At 32.4% G+C, this 27925-nt stretch overlaps 2 protein-coding genes across 2 annotated transcripts; one reads left to right on the top strand and one right to left on the bottom strand.

Moving 5' to 3' along the window:
• The first annotated feature begins 535 nt into the window (after positions 1 to 535).
• On the top strand, positions 536 to 3903 carry LOC145578477 (putative serine/threonine-protein kinase PBL11). The gene is made up of 6 exons (XM_081635783.1): positions 536 to 912; positions 1664 to 1986; positions 2082 to 2217; positions 2482 to 2615; positions 2710 to 2833; positions 3294 to 3903. Exons 1-6 carry the CDS (start codon positions 783 to 785, stop codon positions 3755 to 3757), a joined length of 1311 nt encoding a protein of 436 aa, XP_081491909.1. The 5' UTR covers positions 536 to 782; the 3' UTR covers positions 3758 to 3903.
• A 15294-nt stretch (positions 3904 to 19197) lies between these two features.
• LOC145578478 (UDP-N-acetylglucosamine transporter UGNT1-like) lies at positions 19198 to 22761 on the bottom strand. The gene is made up of 10 exons (XM_081635784.1): positions 22529 to 22761; positions 21301 to 21377; positions 20887 to 21048; positions 20649 to 20782; positions 20217 to 20347; positions 20068 to 20112; positions 19835 to 19932; positions 19621 to 19728; positions 19431 to 19487; positions 19198 to 19355 (listed from the first exon to the last, which is right to left on the bottom strand). The coding sequence occupies exons 1-10, from the start codon at positions 22665 to 22667 to the stop codon at positions 19281 to 19283; spliced, it is 1026 nt and encodes a 341-aa protein (XP_081491910.1). The 5' UTR covers positions 22668 to 22761; the 3' UTR covers positions 19198 to 19280.
• Positions 22762 to 27925: the final 5164 nt, after the last annotated feature.

Here is a 27925-nt window from a genome sequence, read left to right on the forward strand (position 1 = left end):
ACATGGTTGCATGAGAAGAGGATTTTGCATCGTGTTGACAAGATTAATTGTCGGCGCAAAAACACGATACAAGGCATGACTCAGAATCACTTTCTTAAATATTGAGCACCAATCCTACTTTTTTTTTTTTTTTTTTTCATATCATAACATGTACTAATTTTTACCTAACTAGTTTTTTCCCTAATTATTTCTTAAGGAAGAAATGTTCTTAGGCTTTTTTTTTATTTCCATTTTCGTTTATAAAAACAAAAATTCAAGCAACGATATCTATACTAATAATTTATAATAGGAATATATGGTATCACTTATCATCTCTCTCAATTTCTTTTACAAAGATATAGATATACTCAAACTATTACACAAACTTGACATTTTAAAACACTCAAACTATTATACGGGGTAAACACTAGTTTATTTTCGACAACCTCCCACAATTTATTTTAAACCCACTTTTTAAATTAAAAAAAAAAAAAAAAGTTTTGGTAATAAAATGAAGTGATGATGGTGATGATTGATGATACCCTGCAATCTCCAACAACAACAATTCCTTTCTCTCTCTCACTCTTTTTTTTTTTATTTTTTTTTTAATTATTTTTTAATCTCTCTTTCTCATACAATTACACTCTCTTTTTCCCTCTTTTTTCTATTTCTCTCTCCTCTTTCTTCCCCTGCAATTTTACTGATACATAACTACCCCATGAAAGTCACATCCAATTAGAATTTTCGGACCAAAAATTCTCCAAAAACAAAAAGAGTGAAAGAAATTAATTTAAAGCATAAAAATGGAGAAGAAGAAGAAGTGTGGTTGCTGGGCAGTTTTGCGCAGAAATGTTACAAGTTCTTGCAAACCTTCTCCTAATTCCAAAAATTCTGCTAATTCCATCCCTCGTTCTAGCCTTGTTTATGATGCAGGTCTTTTTTATTTTTTATTATTAATTTCTCTGAATTGTGTTTATTTTTTTAATACTTAACTTTTTCTGGGGTGTTTGATGATCACTGGGTTTATTAAATTTCTGGGTATATTCCTGTTTCTGGGTTTTTGAAGTTGCTGTAATTCTGTGCAAAGTTGTTGTCGTTCTTATTATTACTGTTTTTTTTTTTTTTTTTTTTTTTTTTTTTTTCAAATTTCTAAACATGGGAAGAATTACTACCCTTTTCTTTTGATTGAGTAATTTTGCTCAAATTTGATCATCAAACTGCTTAAATTAAAAAAGATCCAAAATTTACAACCCAAATAAGTCAGAAATTGGTCTAAAGTGGTAATTTTGATATGGGGTGTGTCAATTTTCACCCTTTATAAAGTATAACTGTATTTATGTGCAATTTATGGAAATTCCTAAATTTACTATCTTTGGGTCATTTGCAGTTATTTTTTGAAATTGAATAATCTTGTACTGAAGTAGAATTATCAATTTTACTTCTTTTTTGGCCTGATTTTTAATAAATGCAAATTATATGATATGATTATTATGGTGAAATTTACTGTATTTGGGTCATGTTCTGTTATTTTAAGAAATTGGGTATTTTTGTATTGAAGTAGAACTATCATTTTCATTTATTTTTGCCTTGATTTTTAATAAATGCTGTTTATATGACTACCTGATGAAAATGTAGTTTGAGAATTTTTTTTTTTTTTTTTTTTTTTTGTGATTGTGTATTGCAGCTGCTGAAACCAGGTATTTGAATGCTAGTAATAGGGAAATGTATGTACCAAATGATGATGTTCAACTTCCTATTGAGCCTCCTGATCCACCACCTTCAGAGACCAAACCCCCTCCTCAACTCCTGCAGTTTACATTTCAGGAATTAAAATCCGCCACCGGGAACTTTAGGCCTGATAGCATACTCGGGGAGGGCGGTTTCGGGTTTGTATTTAAGGGGTGGATAGAAGAGAACAGCACATCACCTGCTAAACCGGGGACCGGAATTACTGTTGCTGTCAAAAGTTTGAAGCCTGATGGTTTACAAGGACATAGAGAATGGGTGGTTAGTGTTGATTTAATGAGGTTTATTAGGTACATTTTGAAAGTGATTTGCATAATGTAATGTGCTTAATTCAGTATGTTTGATGTTGATTGTAGGCTGAAGTTGACTTTCTTGGGCAACTCCATCATCCAAATCTTGTTAAGCTTATTGGGTATTGTAGTGAGGATGATCAGAGACTTCTTGTGTACGAGTTTATGACTCGTGGAAGTCTCGAAAACCATCTCTTTCGAAGTATGTTTTCTCTCAATTATTGGGTGTTCTAACACATGATTGTTAGGCATTTTTGTTAGGATATCAAGTGTCATGTTCTTGTGTTTGTTGAGTAAATTGACCTTGTTAGCTGAATTGCTGCTGACTTTTAGGTTCTTCTAACATGATTTTGACCTTTCTTGTATTGTAGTATGTTCTTGGTATTTTAAATTAAAATATGAACTGAAGTTGCTTAACTAATAGGTTGACTAATCTAATAGTTTATGCATTTATCATTCATTGAAGGAACTATGCCTCTGTCGTGGCCCTGCCGAATGAAGATAGCCCTTGGAGCGGCTAAAGGATTGGCGTTTCTTCATGGGAACGGGGAGCCTGTCATTTATAGAGATTTTAAGACCTCGAATATTTTGCTTGATACGGTATTGTGTTGAATTTTGTTGAGAAATTAACTTGATTTTCTTTCTGTTGATCTATACAACTATAGCACTAACTTCAAAGTTTTGCATTCTATAGGAGTTCAATGCAAAGCTTTCGGATTTTGGTCTCGCTAAAGCAGGGCCTCAGGGGGATAACACCCATGTTTCTACAAGAGTAGTAGGAACTTATGGTTATGCTGCACCAGAATATGTGATGACAGGTACACATTCTTTAACCCGAGATAATGTTAATAGATTTAGGAAGTTATTGCATTTGTATCTAAACTTTCAAGTATTTTACGTTGCAATTTTGAATTGACATGTAATGCCGTATTGATCATCTTAACAATGACAGATACATGTAATATTGAATACAAATTGCTAATCTATGAAATTACATGAATTAGGAATTGTCTTGAATAAAAAGTTTGCAAATGACTTGGATTGTTTCAAGGGTTCAAGCCGTTTGTTATAAGTGTACTTATAGGGTTTAATGCAGCTGAAATTATAGGTCATTGATACACGGTCTCAGCAATTGCCATCCCCTTGTATGCATTTCTTGTACAGTTGTACTTTATTGGAATTATAGCCTAAAATGAGAAGAAAAAAAAAAAAAAAAGAACAATAGAAATATTTTAGGGACCAAAATTTGTCCTAATTTGCTTTCATTTCTCTGTTTAGGGCACTTGACATCTAAGAGCGACGTTTACAGCTTTGGTGTAGTGCTACTTGAGATCCTAACTGGGAGGAGATCAATGGACAAGAAACGCCCTAGTGGCGAACAAAATCTTGTGACTTGGGCTCGACCATATTTAACTGACAAGCGGAAGCTATATCAAATAGTTGATCCTCGCTTGGAGCTGAACTATTCCCTTAAAGGTGTGCAAAAGGTCTCTCAGCTGTCTTATAGCTGCCTTAACCGAGACCCTAAATCCCGCCCTTCAATGGATGAAATTGTCAAGGTCCTCATCCCATTGCTAGACCTCAACGACATGGCCATCATATCATATCAATCACGACTATCTCAACCAGGAAGACGAAGGAAGAAATCTGATGGACATGTCCTTAATATGTCCTCCCATCCCCTTCAGATTAGAAATATTAGGGACTCTCCCTTAAATTCTGGTAAGCACCGCCCTTGCTAATTCACTGGAATTTGATCAAATATTTTTTCTTCGAGTTGTTCCATCAGCTCGGATAATTGTGTTATTGGGAGATTCTCCAAAAGCTTGAGATTGTTGTAATAGGAGGAATCACAATGGAGTTGATCACGTCTAATGATAGCTTCATAGATCCTCTCACCCCCAAATTTTTTTTAGCTTGCATTGTAGTTATTGAAATACATAGATGTAGTTGTAGCATCTCTTGAATTGCTCCAAGAATCGTCATGATTTAGTGTGCTAGCTAGCCTTGTTTCGCTTGAGCTTGGGGATGACCATTTCCCCTGGGTTTACTTAATATATGATCAAAGATGTTATGATTGTTAGTTCTTGGAGCTAATTTTTGCTGTGGCTCAGCTGCTTCCTTTTGAGAAGGTTTAAAGGACTATAAACTATCATGTGCTCGTTCCATCAAGATTGCCTCATTTTCATTTCTCGTGATAATTCCTTGGGTTAGATGGAAGTAATCTTAGACTCTAACCCGTGAATCGGATTAGCCAGCAGGTAATCTAGCAAGCAACTTAAATCACTTATTGATTAAGTTGCACCTGCTCGACAAATAGTAAGGGGAGGGATTTTCATGCACGCACAATTCCTTTGTTTCCAATTGAACGAAATGTCCCAATTATTGTTATTATAAGTCCAACATTAACTGTTATTCCCATCAAATTTGGTGATAAGATAATATTATGAAAATTTTCAACGATAATACAGTTTGTATATTGTGTAGTTGAAACTTTGAACACCTCATTATAAAATGGATGAAACTATATAATATAAAGAGTATGATTACAAACACAAACACAAACACGCAAAAATAATGATTTTAAAAGAAAATACTACCTCCATTTTAGAATAATTGACACACGACTATTTTTTCTTTTTTTTCATCTTTGACCATCTTTTTTTGACTTTAAGAGTAAAATAACATTTTAATAAAACTCAATATTCCAATAATGTAAGTTAAGATAAATCCAACAACAATTTATTTATTAACTCTTTATTTGAATCAATAGTGTGTTCTATGAGCCGTATATCACATTCACATATGTTCTGATTTTCAGTCACGAGACACCGTAACCCTGCTAGGTACGATGCTTGCATGTTATGTATAATTAATACTCCGTCCATAATTAAGTTGTTCATGTCTATAAGATTAGTAAAGCGTATAATAGTGATTAGTGAAAGAACAGGCGCATGGTCCTTTAATTTGAATGGAATATTGTTCATAAAAGAGTGAGAAACACACCAAATCAAAGCATGCATGCGCTTATTAAGCATGGTAATAAGAACAATGCACATATACTTTGATCAAAGATATAAAAAGCACAAGAATATAAAGTTACAATTTTTTTTTCCTTACATAATTACATGTAGTCGTATTATACATTTATACTATATGCTTTTTAGTTTTTAGTCTATAGGAATATAACAAAATCAGTAGCACTCAACTTTATCTTTATGTGGTGCATATATATATTATAATGTTTTTATAATTAATCCAAAGAGTATCCTTTTGCTGTTTGGTCCAAATTGATGTCACACACTCACACATTATATAATATATGCCTCTAGAATCTAAATCTTAAGCTTGTAACATCATGTTTTACCGAATATAAATATTTTCACGTTTATTTTTAGTTGACACGTTTTAAATTTATGCATATTCATATACGTTATGCATGGTGTTGTTTGGTTGCACATAAAAAATGGAGGAATTGAAAATTTCCATGAATTTGAAAATAAGAGGCTTATTTGGTAGACCATAAAAAGTAAGAATGTGAAAAGTGTAAAATCATGGGAATTTGTAAATACTCATATAACAACCAAACAAGTTAAGTAAATTCCTAGGAACTTTGATGTGGGATTTTAATTCCCATGAAATACAATTGTCCATAGGAAATAAATTCCTTTGTCAACGAAATTTAATTTTTTAAATTTTTATACAACAATCAAAGATCTTATTATTGAAATTATGCATTGACCAACATATCTTAAAGAAATACGTCTACTAAAATGAAACAGAGGAATTATATTAGACTACTTAATTTACTTTTGAAAATTAGGACCTATTCAACCTGTTCACTCAACGAAAAAAAAACAAGAAAAAAAATTCAACAATGGAATAAAAAGGACAAGAAGAAAAAAGGGAGAATTTTTTTGTGCTAAAAAAAGAAAAATTTTGCCAATCAGTTTGTCGTGGTAAAAGTGACAAACTTGAACATTATGCTGGTGAAGATGATTATGATGTTTGAACCTTTTTCTAAGCGAGTCTTTCACTTTTCTACCAAAAGTTTTTCTTTGATTACTTTCCTCCCCCTAATTTTCTCTTCTTCAATTGTTGAACTACTTCGTCTATTCTTGTTTAATTGACTAATTGTACATAGTTACATACCTTCATTCAGTTTGAAATAACTAAATAAGTGTGTCATTTTAACTGATATATTTGTCGATGTACAATTAATTTAATCATTGATATATTTTATTGTCTATTAAAAAAAATATATTAAAAAATTAATATTAAAAAATTTGTATTATGGTCAATCCATTAACATGTTATATAATAACAATTTATATGTTAACTAGCTTTGGCATGTACGTGTTGGGTTTGAGAGTGTGGAGAACGGTTCAAGAAGGCAAGGGGGGTGCATAGCTTAGGAGTTTAAGCTATGGGCTATTGCTTGGTGTTAAGCAATGGTGGATGACAAAGGGTTAACTTCAATTGACCATATCTCAATATCTAGAAGTGATATTGAGATGATTCAAGTTGGAGGTGATAGCTCGTCTCAAGAGCTTTCCAACGACTGGTCATAAGCTAAATTTGGCCAAGAAACGAGGAAGATATGGCTGTTTTGCGAGAAGCTGTTTTGCAGGGGAAAGCGGAGCGGCCGCTCCTCTTGTGGGAGCGCCCGCTCCTCTCTATGGGAGCGCCCGCTCCATAGAGGCTCGTTTTGCCTTTTCTTCCAGTTTAATGGTGCGGCCGCTCCTGTCCATTGGAGCGCCCGCTCCATTGGGTTTCTCGGGGCTCTGTTTTCGCGTTTGAGCCTCGGTTTTTTACGGTTTTGATTTCTCCTTTGCTAGTTACTTTTAATCTTAGCCCTTGAATTATATTTAGCACTATATATACTCATGATTTGTCATTGTAAGTGAGTAATAAGATGAGGGGAAAGATGTAGAGAGAGAGAGCCTCATGTAAACCCAAACACTTAGGGTTTGAGTGTTTGAGAGGGTGAGTTGGGGTGGGAGCTTTAATGGTAATTAAAGCTTGTAATCTACATCGTTCTTCATCAAATTGTTACTCCATAGTGGATTGGTGGGTTTTTTCTCCCGGTTCTCGGGTTTCCCACGGTAAATTCTCCTTGTCTCGTTTATTGCTTGTTTTCCGTCTTCGTTGTTGTTAATTGTCGTTTATCGCAAACTTAGCTAGCACATTTGTTAATCCCTTTCAGTACGGATGCACATATTCGTAACAGTTTGTGTGGAATAATGAAATGAGAATGAAAAGAAGGGGAGGGAGGGGAAGATTTATTAATGATGACTTGCATAACTTTTTTTTACAAAAATTTATTAATTTGTTTAATGTATAATGTATATCCTTAAAATTCTTGTATGTTACATAAATATGTTTTTATTTTATGTTAAACTAACTTCAATTTTTTTTTTTTTTTTTTGAATGGAACTTCAAATTTTATACAAATTCATTTATCTTTATTACTGTAAAAAAAAAATCATTTTTGTCAAAAAAAAAAAAAAAGCATTTTCCAGGTAATATTTTTTTCATAGAATTGTGCCAAGTGTCGTATTTGGTGATTACTTTAGTAATATAAATATAATATAATATTGATGATTATATTATATATAGTCAAAGTAGTTTATGAATAAATTAAAAGTCAAAGTGATGCACTTTTTAAAACAAACTGAAGGAGTAACATTTAAAACAATTTACATATCATACTTTGACCTATTTATTTATTGATATATAAAAACAAATGTTATTAAGTATAAAGTTGTTGATTTAGTCTAAATGTATACAAAGTACTTTGAAATCATCAAAATTATATAGTGTATATATTTTAATAATGATAATTGAATATATTAATAGTAGTCATTTATCTATTTCTCAATACATGCAATATCTTTACTTTTTCTACAGTTTATATATTAACTTTGACTATATTTATTACTAATATGTAAAATATATTAGTTAAACCAGTCCATGAGTAGACCTGATCAAGGGACGGGCTGAGCTAAGAATTTTTTTTTTTTTGGCCCATCTAAATCCAAAAGTTCGAGGCCAAACACAAGATTTAGGATTTTAGTTTTCTTGACCTAAAATTAATTTATTTATTTTAGATGCTATCAATAAAATAGTATAGCTAGCCAAATTAAATATAAGAATTTGTACATCACTCAAACAATTTTTTTAACCAAATTTTCTTTCAAAAATATATGGAGTATTTGGTTTGGACCTGAAGAAGATCTAGGCTAGGTGGGCCGAGCAAGCATAGTACATAAGCTATTTGGACAAGCTCACAAGTCACAATGAGGTACAAGCGTGCTAAATTAAGGAAGGTGTGGGCTTAATTGATGGTTAGATTAATCCATCTTTGACCAACAAACTTGCTAGCAAAACTCTTAGCTTCCACATAATTTTGAACTATTAACTAGTATTTGGGCCCGGGCAATGCCCCGGGTCATCGCACATAGCTAACTATAATATACGTACATTTCTATGAATCAATTATCAAATCTTGTAATTGAATTTGGTATTTATATTATCTTTCACTAAACATTAATATATTATGGTGATCATAAAAGATCATAAAGTATGACATACCTTGGCGCTAAGACATTTAGCGTGTTGAATTAGAGGTCACATGTTCAAATCTTGTATGGGCATTTCTTTTATGTCATGTATACTGATTTAAAAATGCCTTTTAATATATAGTATAGATGTAGGTGCAATTACAACTTTTTTTTAAAAAAAATAAAAAATAAAAATAAAATTACGTAAGAGGGTTGTTGATGGCGTTCATGGAGGAAATAGAGGCAATTGTGGTGTGTTATCGTGCTTGTATAACCATTGATATATTTAATTGCGTATTAGTAAAACAAAATAATAATTTGATACATAGTTAAAAGTACATGCTCTTACAAATCTAAGAACTCTAATTACTTGAGTTATGTGACATCTTAACTGACCGTATATAGGTACGTACAAGTATATATCTTATACAATTTCAGATGTTATGCTAGCACACAACCACTAGATTATAGCATCAGTCTTGAAAATTCAAGTGAACTTGCTCTATAACTTGCATGGTGTTCCAAGAAGCATTATAACCACATTCCCACAATATACATACAAAAACACTAGCTTGAGCCAATAACTTTACATGAATTGCGTGCAAATATTGTGGCCATTGACTAATATGTCGCCATTGCATCATGGATCGCACAGTAAAAAAAAACTGCGTATATTTGAATCTTTATTTTTTAGGGATACGGAAGAATACACAAAAGTTAGAACAGTCTTGTCACTAGCAGAAGCCTCGCGATGTGCAGGGTTGAACGTTCACTTTATCCGATTGGTGTGGAGTCACTGAATCGGCTTGTTTATACATTTGGTAGCAAACATTGTATACGTTACATGAAACCATAATGATAGGTTTTTTCCTTCATACTTAATTGTAAACAAAGGGCAGTAGTAACAATGACTAGGGTTAGTAAGTTACCAAACTATGTCTTACTTGTGAAAGTGGCGGTGGATCCATGGATATCGTCGGATTGGTCACCAACATGAGCAAGCTCCACGGTTGCTCCATGGTGGATGTCGTGCCTAATGCTGGAACGAAAGGCCAATGCACAAAATGAAAGCAGTAAACAAATCAATTGTGCAAGCAACCAACAACCTAACATTGTTGAGTGAGGGATAGCTCAAGTGGTTAGAACTTCCCTCCCAATTTCAGGTGATCATGAGATCGAATCTCACCCCGCCCTTATGGCTCTCTTAACACCAAAAAAAACCAACCTAACATCGGTAAGATAATAACAAAACATCAAGAGCGAACTCATTGACTGTTGATTTGTTGCATTATTGTGATACTTGAATGCCTTACACATATTGAAACAAATCCGTTGTGCACATTATTGATTGAAACAGGAGTAATACCGTAGCCAAAATGACTAATTAACACAACGTCAACATTTAACACTACCTCAATCACTCAATGTCTTTATATTGGGTTTCACCTAGGGTAGGGGTTCAATCGATAACCAATCTTACACTTAGAGGTCGTTTTCAGTTGACTCTTAATACAAAATGATACGATCATTAGTCATTTCTCACTAAATAACATATATACAAATTAGCAACACTAAATAATTAAAGAATTGAGACAAGTAATTATACCTACATACATTTTTTTTTTCTTCACGGTAAGATACGGGGGTGCTCCTCCTATCACAAAAGGGATGGGGTGAGGATCGAACCCAGGTCTGCAGGTCACATCTGGCTTGGTCCTCATACCTACAAACATATCAAGTACATAAAATATCAACTTTTAGTGTTTGTCATAAAAGAATTTGTCACAGTAATTTATGTTGATATGCATGCAGCATAGGCTTACATCAGAGCTATAAAAAGTACAAGTACACAATCATAGGCGTATAAGTGAGAAAAAGCTACTTGTATATTGCTAGAGAAAAACTACGTACTTTGGTGATTGTTGGTATATATAAAAGTTGGAAAACTCACCAAAATAAGATTTGTACATCATCCTTGCTTTTATACTTTCTTCATAATTGAATCATATATTGTTCTTGTATAATTCGCCTTGGCTAACACAACGAATCATGAAAATGATGACTTTCTAGTTATGTACTCTGTAGAAAGAATTGTCACAGGGAAAGGAGAGAGTCTGGCTTGCTTAACAGTTGGGCAACTAATCGAGGATTCAAGAGCAGCATATCGATAGTTCATTTCACCTAAGTCAAATTAATATCTCATTGAGGCTACTGTGGGCATTTTCGGATTTTCCTTCCTAGCTTAGTTCGTTCCCTAACTAGTTGGGCTTGGGCATATAATAAACTTTTGCAAATAGAAATTAAGGGGAAGTAGATAAATATTTTCTTGAAGAAAATGCCCATAAAACTAAAATCCAACATCCTTCCACTAAACAATACACTTACTTCCTCTTATGTATAAGCTAACTCTTTGAAGATCTTATCATCACATCCATGTGCCCGTTACCTTAACTGGGGGGCTGGGGGCCTTAAAGCTAATGCGAAAGAATAGAAATGAGTGGCACACAATGTGATACATTAAATCGTAGTAAAGCTAAGAGTACGTTTTATGCCTTTAATCAATTTCTAATGGTGGTCGTAAATTCAGAACACGGTCATTAATATTGGAGCTGTGTACAGGCCAGATGGCTAATCAATTGTTAGCTAGCCCTAATTTAGATGAAATTAACTAGGTGAAATTAACTAGCAATTACATCGAAGACATTTGTGCTATACATACTTAATTATCATGATGAGAATCATACATGGAAATTAAACTATCCATTATTTACCAAGAGTTCTATGTAACCTTAGCTTGTATCCAACTTTCAACGCGACAATTAGTCAATCCAAGATATGATTATTGAAAGCTATATGCAAGATATATAATTTGATGAGGAGTTTAGAGAATGAAGAGGTAGTAAAACAATTGACAATCACTTAATCAATTGTCTTATACACTTGTTTACCAATTTTTTTTTGTAAATATCATCCTATGTAAACAGAAAACATGACCAAAGATGACAGATGGAAACAAAACTATTGTTGTAACAATAATCTCTCCAATAGAAAAACAGAACAGTCCAATAACAGCAGCACCAACAATAACAACAACAACAACGTCAACAACAACATCCCATTATTGATCCTGCTGATCGAGCAGGGTCATATGGGAGGTCCACATAGCTTTGCCCTTGCCTATGATAGGCGCGGAAAATGATAGCTAAAGAGCAGCCATGAATTGAAATTAAAAAGGAAGAAATAAGATACCTTGATACATATATATGCTTATACTTATATGATTGACATGACCGTAGTGCTAGGCAAAACCTTCTAGGCTGATGCATAGCAAAGACGTTTAACTTTCAACCTGACAAAAATTACAGGTACGATTTCTATCTTTGGAAAGTGAAATTATTATAACTAATTATGCAGTAAAAGGAGAAAAAATATGCAACTTTATAACAGATCATGCACAAAACATATGATTATATATAATTTAACAAAGGGTATCCATAAAAGCAGTCAGAGAACATTGATAGAGGAAGAAATCTGAAAGGCAATTAAGAAGGAAAGAAAACTAAAGCTGAATGGTGGAAAAAGTGATATTGGCGCGGCTCAATCTGAGATCGTATCTTACACTTGTAGTTCCTGTAAGATCCGTCTTCGGATTGAACCTCACCAATATCGCTTCCTCTCTTTGCCTCCTAAACCAATCAATCAATTCAATTACATGATCCCCAAAGTTCAGTTCAAATAATCATGGTGTTCAATTCAAACATTCTTGTAATAATGAGTCCAAACTACTAGCTGACTAAAAAGGTTGATCAACAAAAAAGTTAAGCCTTTTGAAAGGGAAATAAAAAGAAGAAAAATGGTCCCATACACCACTTATAAAGAGGCAAAACTATCACTTATGGAAAAATAAACTTGATGGCATAATATGGAGCTTCATTCTGCCGCAGTACATAAATTTGGTGGATTAGGAAAAGAGTAGATATAAAGATCAAATCAACATAAAGGAACAGAAACATGCGCGCCAAATTAACAGAATATTCAACTACCATCATTGAAAGTTGATGAAAATTAATCACGCGCTTGGAATTTATAAAGGAAAGCTTATATGTTAGCTATATATTCCCATCCATACCAGAAAAATACAGAAAACAAATTACTTGATGTGTAGGTTACCAAATATGATCAATATTCGGCATGACATGTAATGTGATTGACCTTATACACAAGATAGAGAAATTAAATTTATGCATATAAATATGAATAAGCTATCTAAAATAATAATAGGATGATGAAAAACAATATATTAGTTCATGATAAACTACATATATAAGTAATATAACTCATAACAACTAAGTGTTTAGACATTGCACAAAGAGGATATGTTATGGTATGTATGAAGTAGCAGAGAAGAGGTGAGAGCTGAGAAGTAAGATAAATGAGAGAAGGTATATAAGAGTGAGGCCGGGTTTCGCCTCGGGATGAGAAGGGAAGAAGAATGAAGAAGGTGAGTGGAATGATGTCAAGAGGGAGCAAAGCTTACTTTAGGGTTTGTCATGCTTGATTTGCACTCAAATAGAAATCAAAAATTTTATTTTTGCTAATTTTTTTTGCGCATGCTTTCTGAAAATATTCTCTACATACCCAAAAAAAAAAAAAAATCACAAATGACCCCTCCATCTTTCATTATTTTAAACTGCTTTTATTTCATGCTTTGTTCTTGAGCAATCAAACAGACCAAAAAGGGCTAATACAATAGTTATGTATGCTTATGTAGGGAACTACATCATTTTTATTTTTTATTTCTTACTTAATTGGTCAATATCTATAGATAAAGAACAGTTATGCATTGTTTATGTTATCAAATTATTAACGTGCAGATCATATAATATTTAAAAAATTCCATAAAAGGTGTGTGTTAGAATATAGATAATTCAGCAAAATATGGTTGATCCCTCTTGTTTCTTCTTCTTAATTAGCTTCTTATTCATGTGTCGCCGTGTTTTTATATCCATCAAAGACGATGAGACGAATTGTTTAAGTACATTTTCTCGAACAATACATTTCTTGTTATATGCACATAATTTCATGCTTGTAGTTCGTTCAAGTCGTCAAATCATGTCTAAGATGCAAATAAAACATATCAATATAACATATGTTAACACCATGAAATGCTTTGGAATGAACATAGAAATAGTAAGACACATTTAAATTTACACATGTTAAGATACAAAACATATTTATTTCTATGACCCGGATTCTTGATCAACAAAATATATTCTATAGTGACATCAAACCAAACATACTCTAGCTCAATACAAGGAATGTTGGGATAAATTAATAGTATACAACACCCATCTAATACTAAACCAATTCCAACCCTAATGAAAGCCACCCATCAATCGTATCATGTTCTATTGCTTTTACGTGTAGCACAACACAATATTGTATTTAATAATACCGAGTTAAATAACGAAACAATTTCGTTGGTTGTCACATTAGTGGTTCAAATTCTTTTTATTGCTGCAGAAAGAGTACTCGATTATGAATAAATTAAACAATATAGTTTACGTAGCATTCACAAGTGCTAGTTCTCTACCCTATCATTGGTGATTTGGCATAGTGGAGTAGACAAGTTATAATATAAGCTGATATGATGTGTAAGGTATTATATATTCTATGTGGAGCAGCAATTAGTTTTCCATGTCTCCTTGTTCCACAACTTTATCATTTTTCCCTTTTTTCATCAAAGTTCCACACAAATCCAACTAAACAACCCTTCATTTCGAATTAATGGTTATACGCTTCCCACTGTCAAACTTTGAGCATTTACTATGTAGGTACGAAATTCATATGAAATGACTAAATAAAAGCCGAAGGTCAAAGTAAAGCTAGTGAATAAAGTTGAATTTTAAATTTCAGATAACCATTATTTCGAAACAGATGGAGTACAACATTACCACTGCTACATTAAGATATAAACCCATTTATAATTAGCTATATACACTATTTTTAATTCATGTAATAACATAGTCAAAGTATAAGCAAAACAGAAAAAACTGAAATTATTGAACACTGAACAAGATTAAGGTACCTTTAAGAAGAAGGTGAAGTGGGGTCAGGTGAAAATGGAGGAGAGAGAAAGAAAAGGGTAAATCTTGGGAACAGCAATCCAGAATGTCAGTGAAAGAAGAAGGGTTGAAAGTAAGAAGTTTCGGAATTAAGGGGATTCTATAAAGTTATTATTATTATTTTTTTTCTCTCACGCATTTACACGAACAGTTTGCCGGCATAAGGAATAAAATGAGGCGAGATAAAAACCCTTCTTCCTACACTCACACACACCAAGTATTGCAATTGCGGAGACACCGGCGCTAAAGAGGGCCCTGCCTTGGTGCTGCTAAATGAGACACTCTTCTTGGGTATTGCTCTTTTGCCCCCAATTCACTGTTTTTCTCTCTCCTCTATGCCCTCTAATTTGTTTGGGATCTCCAAGAAATAAGGAACTTCTTGTTAAAGGATGTGGAGAGTGGAGAGTGACTTACTCATGAGTGAGGACAAAGTTGGGCATGTGCCGAGTTGGCACGAGGATTGGTCAAATACGATATGAAAAATGTTCGACCTAACATAATCCTACCCCAAGCTCAGCATGGCATAAGAGGCACATTGAGGGGGCCATGGACCGTGCACGATCATTTTCACGAGCTTGGCATGAGCACGACAAGCCAACTCGCTTAGTTTTGACTAATTTACAAAATATATTGTTGAATTCCAAGCATGATACAACATATAGATCAGGTTGTACATGGATTTTAGTTATACAATATAAAAGATAAAGATTAATAAGAATCTTATATGACATGTTTTTTTGGCCCATTCTAGCTAGGCCAACCGCCAACCCACTTGAGCGACACATGTGAGCCTACATGGCCCGACCCTTGCCCAACAACTCTTGATGACAAGGCTATTAATTAGGATCTCTTTAGCAAAATTAGTGAGTAGGCGAACTACATTTTAGTTTTTTTTTTTTTTTTTTTTTTTTTTTTTTTGAAAGCAACTACATTTTAGTTAAGGTTTGATTTATTAACTTAATTGAACTTTGTTAGCATTAGTCTTATTTGAACTTTGTTAGCAAAATAGTGGTGTATGTTGCCTTTGCTACTTATTTAATTCATGCCCATCCTTTTTACCACAAAAACGTTCTCATGTAAGTATAAATGTTTAATAGTGCCTAGCTAGTCAATGAGTACAGTACTACAGTGACTACTATATGTAGTTGAACTAACAATAATATTACCTTACACATATATATGATACTCGCGTCGTCTAATTAATTTTTTTCCCTCATAAATTACATATTTTTTAACGCATATATAAGTATCATGCAATCAAAATAACATTGTACGCCATTTATTAGGAAACAAAGAGGTTTTTGAAGAGTTGATTTTCAAAAAAAAAAAAATAAATAAAAAATAAAAATATATATATGTAGGCAAAGCATGCTTTACTTTATACTTGATTTATACTCTATTAGTAAGTTCTAAAGCAGTCAATGCCACTTATATATGTAACTAAATTATGTTAGAAACCAATTATGTACCCTAATGGACTTTTTGACTCTATCTCTAGGTTTCCATAGTTATGAAGATGATCGTAACTAAAAAGATGTAGACTTATATTTTCCGCCACCTAAGGTGTTCTCGAGATTAAGATCATCATGACTTGTTATACTACCTCTTTTTCAAATTATTTTCAACAATTAGACATGTTTTACTCACACTTAAAATCAAATTGTTGTAAATAATTTAAAATGGAAAAAATCAAATTGTTGCAAATAATTTGAAATGGAAGCAATAATATTATGTATTGATCAAGTATTTGGGACATTAATGCTATATTGTTAAATTTCAAAACAATGTGAAATGGGTCTGGGCAACCCGAACAAGGAGGAGGAGAGTTAGGTCCACAAACAAGGCTTTGGAGCTTCCATACTAAAACCAATTGGCAATAGTAGGAGTTACTCCTCTACCTTATAAAGTGGAACCACATCTCCTCTTTCTCCAATGTGGGACCCTCACAAGTGATACACATCGGGTTCCAACACTCCCCCTCACTTGTGAGTGTCCTTAGAATTTAGAGCACACCAGAAGGTACAATATAAATCCTCTTTCCCGAACAAGGAGGAGGAGCGTTAGGTCCACAAACAAGGCTTTGGAGCTTCCATACTAAAACCAATTGGCAATAGTAGGAGTTACTCCTCTACCTTATAAAGTGGAACCACATCTCCTCCTTCTCCAATGTGGGACACTCACAAGTGATACACATTGGGTTCCAACATATATATATATAGGGCGACTTTTTCTTTAATTGAGGGTAACTTATATGTTGTGAGGTGACATCTAGTATTGATTTAAGGGATTAATAAAGGTTGACTTGCTGACTTATTAGCTCATTGTGTGTCTAGCTTTCTTATAAGTTTCATCGTCTGGAAAGTAGTTTAGCAAACCCTTGATCCTTTTAAAAAAAAGTTGCACCATATTACTTTTAATTTATATATTTTTGTCATATTAATTTATCAATTTAATTACCTAAAAGTAAAATTTGATAATATTTTTTTTGGTTATCTCCAAAATAGACATCGTGAGTTTGTACAATGATTAATTTAATCCTGCAAGTCAGCAAATTAAAGTTAATATATATAAATAGTGCAAAATTTTAAATTATATCTTTATATAAATTAAGAAAATAGTCATGTCTTGATTAATTTTTACGGGACCTGTATAAATTTCTTCATACTGTTCGAGACGAGCTTGCCTGTTTCGCCATTTTAATTGCTAGCTTTTAATCATTCATTCCCTAAATAAAGGTCTCATGACAAAATTAAATTTTATTCCAATTAAAATAATTTGCATTTCCCCGTCAGATAAATCAGCCAAATTTCATTACCACTCTTTTTCTTAATTTATTCAATTTATAAATGTGTACTTGTATTAAACAAATGAGACTCTTATTTAGGTTGATGAGTATTAAGGGTCTGTTCTCATTGACTGAATTGAGCTAAACTAAACTGAAATGAATTGAACTGAACTGAACTTATTAGAGCTGAACTGAACTAAATATTTTATAAGAGAAGAAAATTAAGAGCTAAAGTGAACTAAACTGAACTGAACTTATTAGAGTTTAACTGAACTGAACTGAACTGAATCGAACCGAACCGAATTATACTGAACTGAAAATAATCTGATTTAAACAGGGCCTTAGAGTATATGATGGAAGGACCAATTAAATAACAAAGCAAACATACCTTTTCTTTCGTGAATCTTTTCTAAAATCGTGATGTGTGCTAACACCTTTTCAAGGGAATATTTTGAAAAGCTTTTTAAGCCTTTTGTTTTCCAACTTTTATTTCTTCCACTTTTCGTGTCTTATACTGCATGTACACTACGCATAATCAAGGATGATTATATATACTTTTAACTAATTTTCAAAAACAACTCCATGTATCATTGCGTATTGTGAGCAACCAACTTGGATTTTTATCGTACATTTTGGGAACACGTTTTTTGGGTTTCTAGCTCTAAGATCAAGTCAGAAGCCAACAAGCTAAGTTCGAGTCCATGCTAGACATACGTGATACGTGTGTACACAAAGATCAAACTTTTTTTTTTTTTTATTTTTTTATTGTTTGGGACTAACCTAGTTTGCTTCCTTTAATTAAAAAAAAAAATGAAAAGAAAGGAAGAAGGATGAGCCATTAGATCGCAGGGGATGTAGGAGCTGAGGAAAATATTTGTCAATGATTACACGGACTAATCACTTTTGGTTCATGTATAGTCGACCCCACTTATGAAATTAAGGCTTTAATTGATTGATTGAAAGAGAGAAGTCAAATGCATAGATCTTACGAAAAAATCAAATGGATGCATTATGGCCATTATCTCACAGCTTGGTTTAATTGTTTTGCATGCATGAGAAAATACATGCATGCATGAGAAAATGCTTTATTTCACAAGAGATTGAAGCTATTTTGTATTCCTAGTTTCACTGTATAATTACGAGTATCTTGCAAATTAAAGAAATCAAAACTATCTCTTTTGTCAATGTGCTCACAAAATATAAGTACTATAGGCAGATAATTAGATAAATAGCCTTTGTTTATACCATGGATAATTAGTAAAACGAATTGTATGTATGTAGTCATATATAAAAAATTGTTTATAATGCGACAATTTTGCTTAACAATAAACATTAACTAATGGGTCAATAGATATACCTTAATGTAGAAAATGTAGCATAAAATAATAAAGGATAGTAACAAACTAACAGTTAGCATCACTTATCTAAGCTTCAATAGCCGCCTTTTTTTGCATTATGATGCAATTAAATTTACGTATATCACACAAAGTATAAATGTATAATGGTAGCTAAAGGTCTAGTGATAACACTATGGTGGTGGTGATGATCTATTTTACTCAAATTTTTCATTCCACCTTAAGTTTTTATAATAAACATTACGGAGTATCATTTTAGCATGTGTATGTTTTAAAGGAGAGTTGTTGCACACGCGACGAATCACAACATTTTACACCAAAATAGTTGAAAATTTTCATTAATTTCGACCTTTGGACACAAATTAAACAAAATCTGGGTAACACAGGTGACTTCTTAGAACTACTGCTGGAGTGCTGGTACCTCTACCTTAACACCCTTACTTTCCTTTGAGTTTGCAATAGGCGTAGAAACAAGAACCGAGGAAGCCGGTGCCTTGACCTAGAATGTTGAACTGAGTCCAAAACAAGAGCAAAATAGTGAGAATTGAATCAGGGATTATGCGAAAGAGGACATAAACAAGACTTACCAAGTCAAATGGAAGGCCGCCAAATAAAAGCCAGCCAAGTCCAATTGTAAAAACATCCTATAATATCAGTTATCAATTTATCATTGCAGTCAGAAATAAGAAACCCTAGCAACAAGTAATAACACGTTGATATTCTAAGTGATACTTCATAAAATATGGAGTACGAGATATATGCATTATGATGAAGTACCTTCAGGTTGCCACATATAGTCTGTGTGAGTGCCGAATTCAGGGCTGTATTCCAGAACACGGTGTAATTCAGAAAGAATGCCAAGATACAGGAAAGAAACATGACGGCCTAGAAAAAAATTACCATTAATCTGTATTCATTCTGCCAGATTAAAGACATTGGTGAAATGTTGCACGATTAATCATTTTTTTCAGAGTTACATAAGAATAAGCACCTGAAAGCCGGGAGATGATAAGTGAGGAAAGCTAATCAACTTCTGAAGATCACCTTGGAAGAGTGTTGACAGCAGCAAAATCGGTCCACATATGATTCCTACAAGACGTTTTCTAAAACTCTTGAAATTACGCGTTCTCTTATACTAACTAGGGATATCAAATCAGTCTAATGAATATAAGATGCTATGTTAGGAGAACATAAAATTATTTGTCCTAAACTCCTAATACATACCGTTGCACCACATGAGGCCAAATGTATTTAGGCTACTAGACTTTCCTGAGGAAATTAAACCAATAGATTGAATTAAATGTGAAGAAATATAACATGAAAGAACAGAGAAACAGAGAAGATTGTGGTATGAAAAAGTGAAATAATGCTACCAAGACGAGCTATTGAGGTCAGATAGACTGCAGTGCAAAGATTTGATAAGAGCACAACACCATAGCTGTAGAAGTCGAATGAGAGGTCTCGTGCACCAGCTACAAATGCACCAAGTATGATGATAGCCACACTGATAAATCCCTTGGAAAATTTTATGAAAGATTATATTAGCAACTTAATAAAAGTCTCATTTGCTCAGCTCGATCTAATATCAACCACAAGTTTGGTTTTTAAGCCTCATACATAAATCGCGGGCAAGAAAATATGCAAAAATATACACTATTAGTACAAAGGTATGATTCTAAATACATTATGATGATGAAAATATAAGTCTGAAAAGCACTAATGAGGGTTAGATAAGTTCAAATAAGATAATTTTCATGTGATAATAGAAGAATGAGTACAAAGCTGCAAGAAACTGATTTATTTACCTGCCAAGAACACGAAGAGAGTACTTTTGACGTGCCACTAGATACTCGACCACCATAGTAAAAGCCACAGTTGTACGCCTCAGAGTTGTGTACATAGGAACATTTACACCACGAACAGATTCCATCGAAACCAGCTTTATTTCATTGAGATGCCAAGAGAATTCGACAATGTTAATTACTTCAAGAATGTTAATTACATAGTAAAGAGTCTAGTGACTATATTAGACAGAAGATATACCATGAATAACAAGTATGAGAACGCGAGAGGCAGGGTCTGAACTAGTGTCTTGAAGGGTACAATAATGATCGGATTGTCAAAAGTTTTGAGCGATTTATCATTTGTGAATGAAATGATCTTCCAATGTCTCATCACGTAGAGAAAAAAACACGAGCACATTAACTGTAAATCGACATTCAGAGAACAAATTAGTTACAAAACAGTCAAGCAAGTAGCATATTATAGCATAGGATTAACATCATTGAGGCTAGTAGACAGCCAAAACATACATTAGGATAAAGGCCAATCTAATAGCGCGAATAATGCCACATATAAAAGCTAACATAACAAATTTGGAGCAAACTGAACAAATATTAAGGGATAATGTAATACAAGTCTTACAAGACCAATGATTAGTGACGGCGAATTAATTACCTGAAGAAGGGTGATAACGTTTACATATGGGAACTTGTAAGAAGACAGAGCTGCTTTGTTAAACATGATCAACAACACTGCAAAGCAATTGTCACATATTTTAGCAAGTTAAAGTTAAAAGTAGCTTGAGAGATCTTGTAAAATCAATAATTCTAGCAATAGAATATCTTTATGAATGTTATGATCTTACATGGTTAGTGCAAATTTCAAATTAAATAGCTACCAAAGGTTTTATTGAAATATGTGTTACTCGAATTCTTTATTTCACCTCAAACACTCGTGTGAAATACTAATAGATGTACAATGTACCAACTTTTTTTTCGATGGGGCCTAGGATGGGCCTTTTTATGAATTGGATTATCAAATATATGCATTCTTGGACATATATCTCATGGGCTTGGACAGCCTAGCTCATGAACAACTCCCTATGTTCAACGAGGACCTAATTTCACCATGACACATAGTAACGCATTATACAAATTACTTCCTATGTTCCTTTTTTTGGGACAATAAGTACTCCTTATGTTCCATAAAATGGTTAGTTAAGTCGTACATAATATCAACTAAGCACGTAATTTACAATTATTTTCAACACTTGGTAACTAACTAACTGCGAGTCTACGAGTATTTTGCGATTATTTTTATTTTTATTTTTTTTTTTTGAAACCATTTTTATCTAATTATTTATAAGATTTTAACACAAGAAATGTAGGTGCCTTATACTGTACAGGCGTACGGCTTTTATAATACTTCTATGGTTGAACAAAAGGGTCCCTATAATTATAAAAAAAAAAAATATAATAATTGTATGATTATTGATTATTAACACAATAATTGTATAACTAAGTATTGAAGCAATTAATTAACCGATTCATGAACCTACTAGATCACAATCAAATGTCAATACTCAATAATCTTAACAATAAGGTCTTGACCTAATTGTAAAGATTGAAGGCCGGTATATAATAGGTTTTATATTACTTCATAGGTTATAATCCTCCCTTTTCTACTTGTAATTTGTAATGTCATTTTGAATCAATTACACCAATAAATAAATAAAGAACAGAATATTCCCCTAAGGAAAAAGTACATGAGAAATAATACAGTATACAAGTTTAATCAAAATTTAAATAAAATTATAAATGAAAGAATTACAACTGAAAAAAAAAAATGAAAGAATGTTAGGAAAATAAATAAATAAAAAGAGATAAAAATGGAGTAAAATTACCAGCACATAACATGTAAGAAATGGCAGCATAAATCCCTTTTCTTGACATAGCCTTAGAATTAGAATTACCATCTTCTTCAACCTTTAGATAAACTTCATCAATAGGCAGAATTATATTCTTCTTAGGTGATGAAACCATTTTATTTGTAATTTTTCTCTATTTTTTGGGGGTGATTTTGTAAAGAAGAAGAATAAAATCCCACAAAAATGTGAGTTAAATTATTACGAGTAGTAGGAAATTATAGTACTGGTAGTAATGTAGTAGTAGTACTGTTTGAACTGCAAAAGGTAACAACTTTTACAGGTGGTGGGAAGGGAACGAAGACTCAAAGAAGATGGAAAAAAAAAAAGTGGTGGGTCTTCTCTTTGCCTTTTCAACGAGTTTAATTGTTTTGAACTCGTGTTAAGTTGTCCCACGTTGGAGAAGAGGAGAAATTACGATGACTTATAACACAGACGACAACTATATGAGTAGGTTGTAGGTTGTGTTATTATTATTGTTTCTAAATTAAAGGACTGGAGTGTAATCAATAATTCAATGTTATAGTGATGATATCTTGGAGAATTAAAGATGAGATAATTATCTTTCTTTAAGGATTATGTATAATTAAGTAGTACCTTGGATGATTTGTTGTTTTATTATAATTATACATAATTAAAATGATCATATTCCTTACAAGGTTGATATTTTATTATTACTTTCCTAATAAGGTTGATTTTGTAATTAAGATATAAGTATTTTTTGTATCCTGCAAATTATGTTCAAATTATCTAGATACTTTACTATTTACTAGATAAAAAAAATGAATGCTTTAAAAAAAATCAAAATAGAAGATTAAACTAATTAGTGATGTCTTGCAATGTTAATATTTTAATTTTAGTATGCTATTGCTATTTTACAATTGGTTCTCCCAAAAGACATAATGGAGTATGCAAGCAAGTGATCGAACAAAATCTTATCACATTTGGTACAAAATCATACCTTACTATAGTACCACTATTATTTATTGACTATATGATGATGTATTGTATTGTTGTTCCAATATAGGCTAGGCTGTCCTTTGATACATTATTTGATATTGATGAAGATCTATTTTCCTAACTTAGTGCTGCCAGATTGTGTTTCTTTTGGGTATGCTAGAATGCGCAAGATCGTCCAATAAATATAAAGTTTATGGAATCTTATATTCATGTAGCTGTCACATGTATTGCAGAGTGCATCTAAGCGCATAGAGTCTATGAGTTTTGCATGCATATAGAAGGGCAGTTTGAGATTTAGTGGTACATTTTCTATCTTTTAATGGTACAGTGGTACATTTTTGTGTACTATTATGCATGAAACATTCAAATATAAGTTGTCTGAATAGTACTTTTTATGTACTATTATGCATATAGTGGTACTTTTTTCCACCATCGTTTTTTCTCGGGTTCTAGCACTGTCAAAACGGTTTGACAGTTCGGTTTCGGTTCGGTTTGAAATCGGTTCGGTATTTAATCGGGTCGGTTTGGAATCGGTTTAATTGTCTCACGGGTCGGTTTTGGTTCGGTTTAAATAGTTATCGGTTCGATTCGGTTTCAGTTTATTCTTAAGCGGTTTTAAATCGGTTCGGGTTGTAAACAGTCCGGGTAGTAAACGGTTCGGTGCAGATGGGTTGCGGTTTGTTAACGGTGCGGTGTAAACGGTTTTTATTCCGGTTCAAACAGTTTCGGGTTGAAAACGGTTTCGGGTTAGAAACAGTTCGGTTCTTTTTTGGTTCAGTTTATAACTGGTTCGGTTCTTTTTTGGTTCAGCTTTTAACTGGTTCGGTTCTTTTTCGGTTCAGTTTATAACTGGTTCGATTCTTCGATGGTTTAACCACTTTAACGTTATTCATATCGGTTCCATTTCAAGTTTACTAAATTACGGTTCGGGTCGGTCTTCGGTTTCAAAAAATAAATTATTTATCGAGTTGTTTGGATTCGGGCAGTTAAATGGTTTTGGTTTGAAATTTGATAGTACTTGCTAACCTTTTGCGTTCACAAGTTTTATATAAAGTCGCGAATCATTTCATATTTAGGCATCATATTATAAACAAATTCTCATTGATTTTATAAATACATATTATGTTCTGTTTCAAGTTTAGTCATACTGATCTTACTAGTTATATTCCCGTCAAAAAAAAAAGTTTGTAAATGGTTCGATTTAATTATATTCCCGTCAAAAAAAAATCCATTTTACTATATAAAAAAGTTTGTAAACGGTTCGATTTAGAAGCGGTTTGGTTCATAAACGGTTCGATTTATAACCAGTTCGGTTTACAATCAGTTCGGTTTTTAAATGGTTCGGTGCAAACGGGTAGCAGTTTGCTAACAGTTCGGTGTAAGCGGTTTTTTTGCCAGTTTAAACGGTTTCGGGTTGGAACCGGTTTCGGGTTAGATACGGTTCGGTTCTTTTTCGGTTCGACTTTCTTTCAGTTCGGTTTATATTTGGTTCAGTTTGTTAACGAGTTCGGTTCTTCTACGGTTTAACATTATTCGGGTCGATTCGGTTTCGGGTTCACTAAAATACGGTTCGGGTCGGTTTTCGGTTTAAAAAAAACGGTTTTTAATCGGTTCGGTTCTCATTTGGGTCGGTCGGCTTCGGACAGTTAAACGGTTTCGGTTTGAAATTTGACAGCACTATCGGGTTCCCATTATTTACACAAATGTCATCCTATTTGCAAGTGAAATATATAGGGCCTATGTGCCAATACTGCAAAGAGTGCATATAGGCACATAACACCTATTTATTTAGCATGTATATAGGAGGGTGTTTTGGGGTTTTCAATTTTTTTTGTTTGTTTGATGTTTTTCTACAGTGGTACATTCATGTGTACTATTATGATACAGTGGTACATTCATGTATATTATTATGCATATATAATGTACTATTAAGCATAAGTTGTGTTAATAGTACTTTTTGTGTACTATTATGCACGTAGTGATACTTTTTACCATCATATTTTCCACCAAAATTCCTTTCACCTTAGCCACTTTCATGTGACAAATTGCAACTTAATTTCAAGAATGTCATCCTATATGTTTTCTAACATATAGGTGCTATGCGCCTATAGTTATTCGCAAAGATAGAGTTGGGATAATAAATGTTTCCGTCAATGGATAACTTGTTTGGCATTATTTTTTGTTAAAAAAAAATGTTTTCACTTTTCAAAATTATCATGATTTCGATAAATTTGACTAATTTTTGATTCGTAATATGACATATATCATATGATTTTAAAAAACAAAAAACCAAAAAACAGAAGACCACAATAATATTAAACGAACCCTTAATTTTCAATTATAATTGACATTTGTCTGTATAAATTTAGAATTTATAATATTTTTTTCGGAGCTTATTTAGAAATCAAAGTGACCGGGAGTTAATTGGGCCTTGGGGCTAGGCCTCCACCTACCTTGTGCTCCGCCTCGATATAACAATTTTACAAGATCATTATCAGTTATCACAAAATACTTATTGAAATTAAATGTCCTAAAAATAACTCTAATTTAGAGGGATCTAATAACATGTTAAACTTCAATAAAATAATAGGATAAAACAACTTAGGGTCTATTCTAATTTACCGAAACTGAACTGATTGGAGCGTAACTGAAATTAAGCTGAAGATAACAGACCCAATATATATATATATATATATATATATATATATATATATATATATATATATATATATATATAACTTAACCTAATTAGCCTAAAACTCCTAACAAAAAGATACACACAAATATATACAATATATATCTACTTTACATAAATATACATCCTAACATCGCGACTGTTCGTTATCAACATTCGGGTACTTAAAAAGAAGGAAGCATATACTAGTTCATACATAGAAAACTTTAAAACAAGGACAATTTAATCAATTTTTATAGTAAGTTATGGAGTAATGAATATAACAAGGTAGGTTCTTAATGTGGTTAGGCACTTAGGCACAACATAATAAAGTTATTATTATGATTAGTTAATTAGTGTTATCTTTGCGAAGCAACGGTTGCAAAGCCTACAAAAAAACACAAGGTGACAAAATTAAAAATAGATGTCCCACAAATTGCTAATCAAAATTAAATAAAGTCGATCAAAATGGGATGCAAGTGCTTCTTCTTCGCCCATTGTTTTTGAGTGATGGTGCACGAGGCCTAGGAATGGAAAAGAGTAGTTGTATAATATGTGCTTGCATTAATTTTTTACTCAAATTTGATAAACATTATCTTGAGATTATGTATTACTTCTCGTCTATTATTATCTTCTTACTTTTTGTTTGCCAACCAAAAAAAAAAAAAAAAAAAGAGGAAGTATCCTTGTCCCACCACAATATTAATTTGCTTATATAGTAATTCTCTCAATTCTTTTTTATTTGTTACTATAGTTTTGGAATGAATAAGATTTTAAAAAACGACAAAAAATAGAATGAAATAAATAATAAAGTACTACTTGATTTGAAATCACTTTTTGTGTCGATTGATAAAACTATATATAACAATTAATCTTTGGATGATTGTTGGAATTGTTGGTTTAGTTTCCTCTTTAATAGATGGTTGTATCCTAGTTTGTATTGTGCTCTTATAAGTGTTAGGTTTATTTCCTTTTATTAGTTGATTGAAATCTAGTTTGATGAACTTTACTTGAATCAAATTTTATGTGTATTCATAATTTCATATGATGTAAGTGCCATTTTGATTTGAATATAAATATAAGTCCTTTGAGTTGTGTCAAAAAAATGTGTTAGAAAAGAGGAAGTTTAATAATGTAATGTAACTAGTATAAAGATATTTGTTCATAAAATATATTTTAAAAATTATATCATATTGTTGAATTATGAGAAGAAAACCTAGGGTGCCACCTAATTAAGGATGGAAGGGGTATAAATCCTTTAATCTATAACTTTAAATTGAGATGACAATTGTTCGAGTATTTCTCCCCCAATTCCACATTAGTTTAAATGATTAATATGATGATAAAGTTGTGGTTAAGCTATATTCGTGGTATTTTAATAATAAAGTAAGTCCGAAGAAATTTAGTGGGCTATATATTTACTTATTTACAGAGTATATGATTCTGTTCACTGAATAATAGACAGGCATGAAAAAATAAAAGGTAGTGGATTATTAAAAGAGCTATAATAAATATGTAATAGTGACAATGAATTTGAAAAGTGTAAATAATTTTCAGACCAATCAAGTAACTTTTATTTGTAACATGGATATTTACAACGTCATTTGTTATCGAGTAGATATTGTGACGGTTAATATTACCAATTTAATTATGGAAGTAATAATAAAAGTACGTACATTAAAACATAAAACTTTTAAATGAATATTTATGTGTGTGCTTTTATATTTATATAACGGTTAAGA

The sequence above is a fragment of the Chenopodium album genome, chromosome 14 (assembly GCF_948465745.1).
Source record: "Chenopodium album chromosome 14, dcCheAlbu1.1, whole genome shotgun sequence".
Lineage (NCBI taxonomy): Eukaryota > Viridiplantae > Streptophyta > Magnoliopsida > Caryophyllales > Amaranthaceae > Chenopodium > Chenopodium album.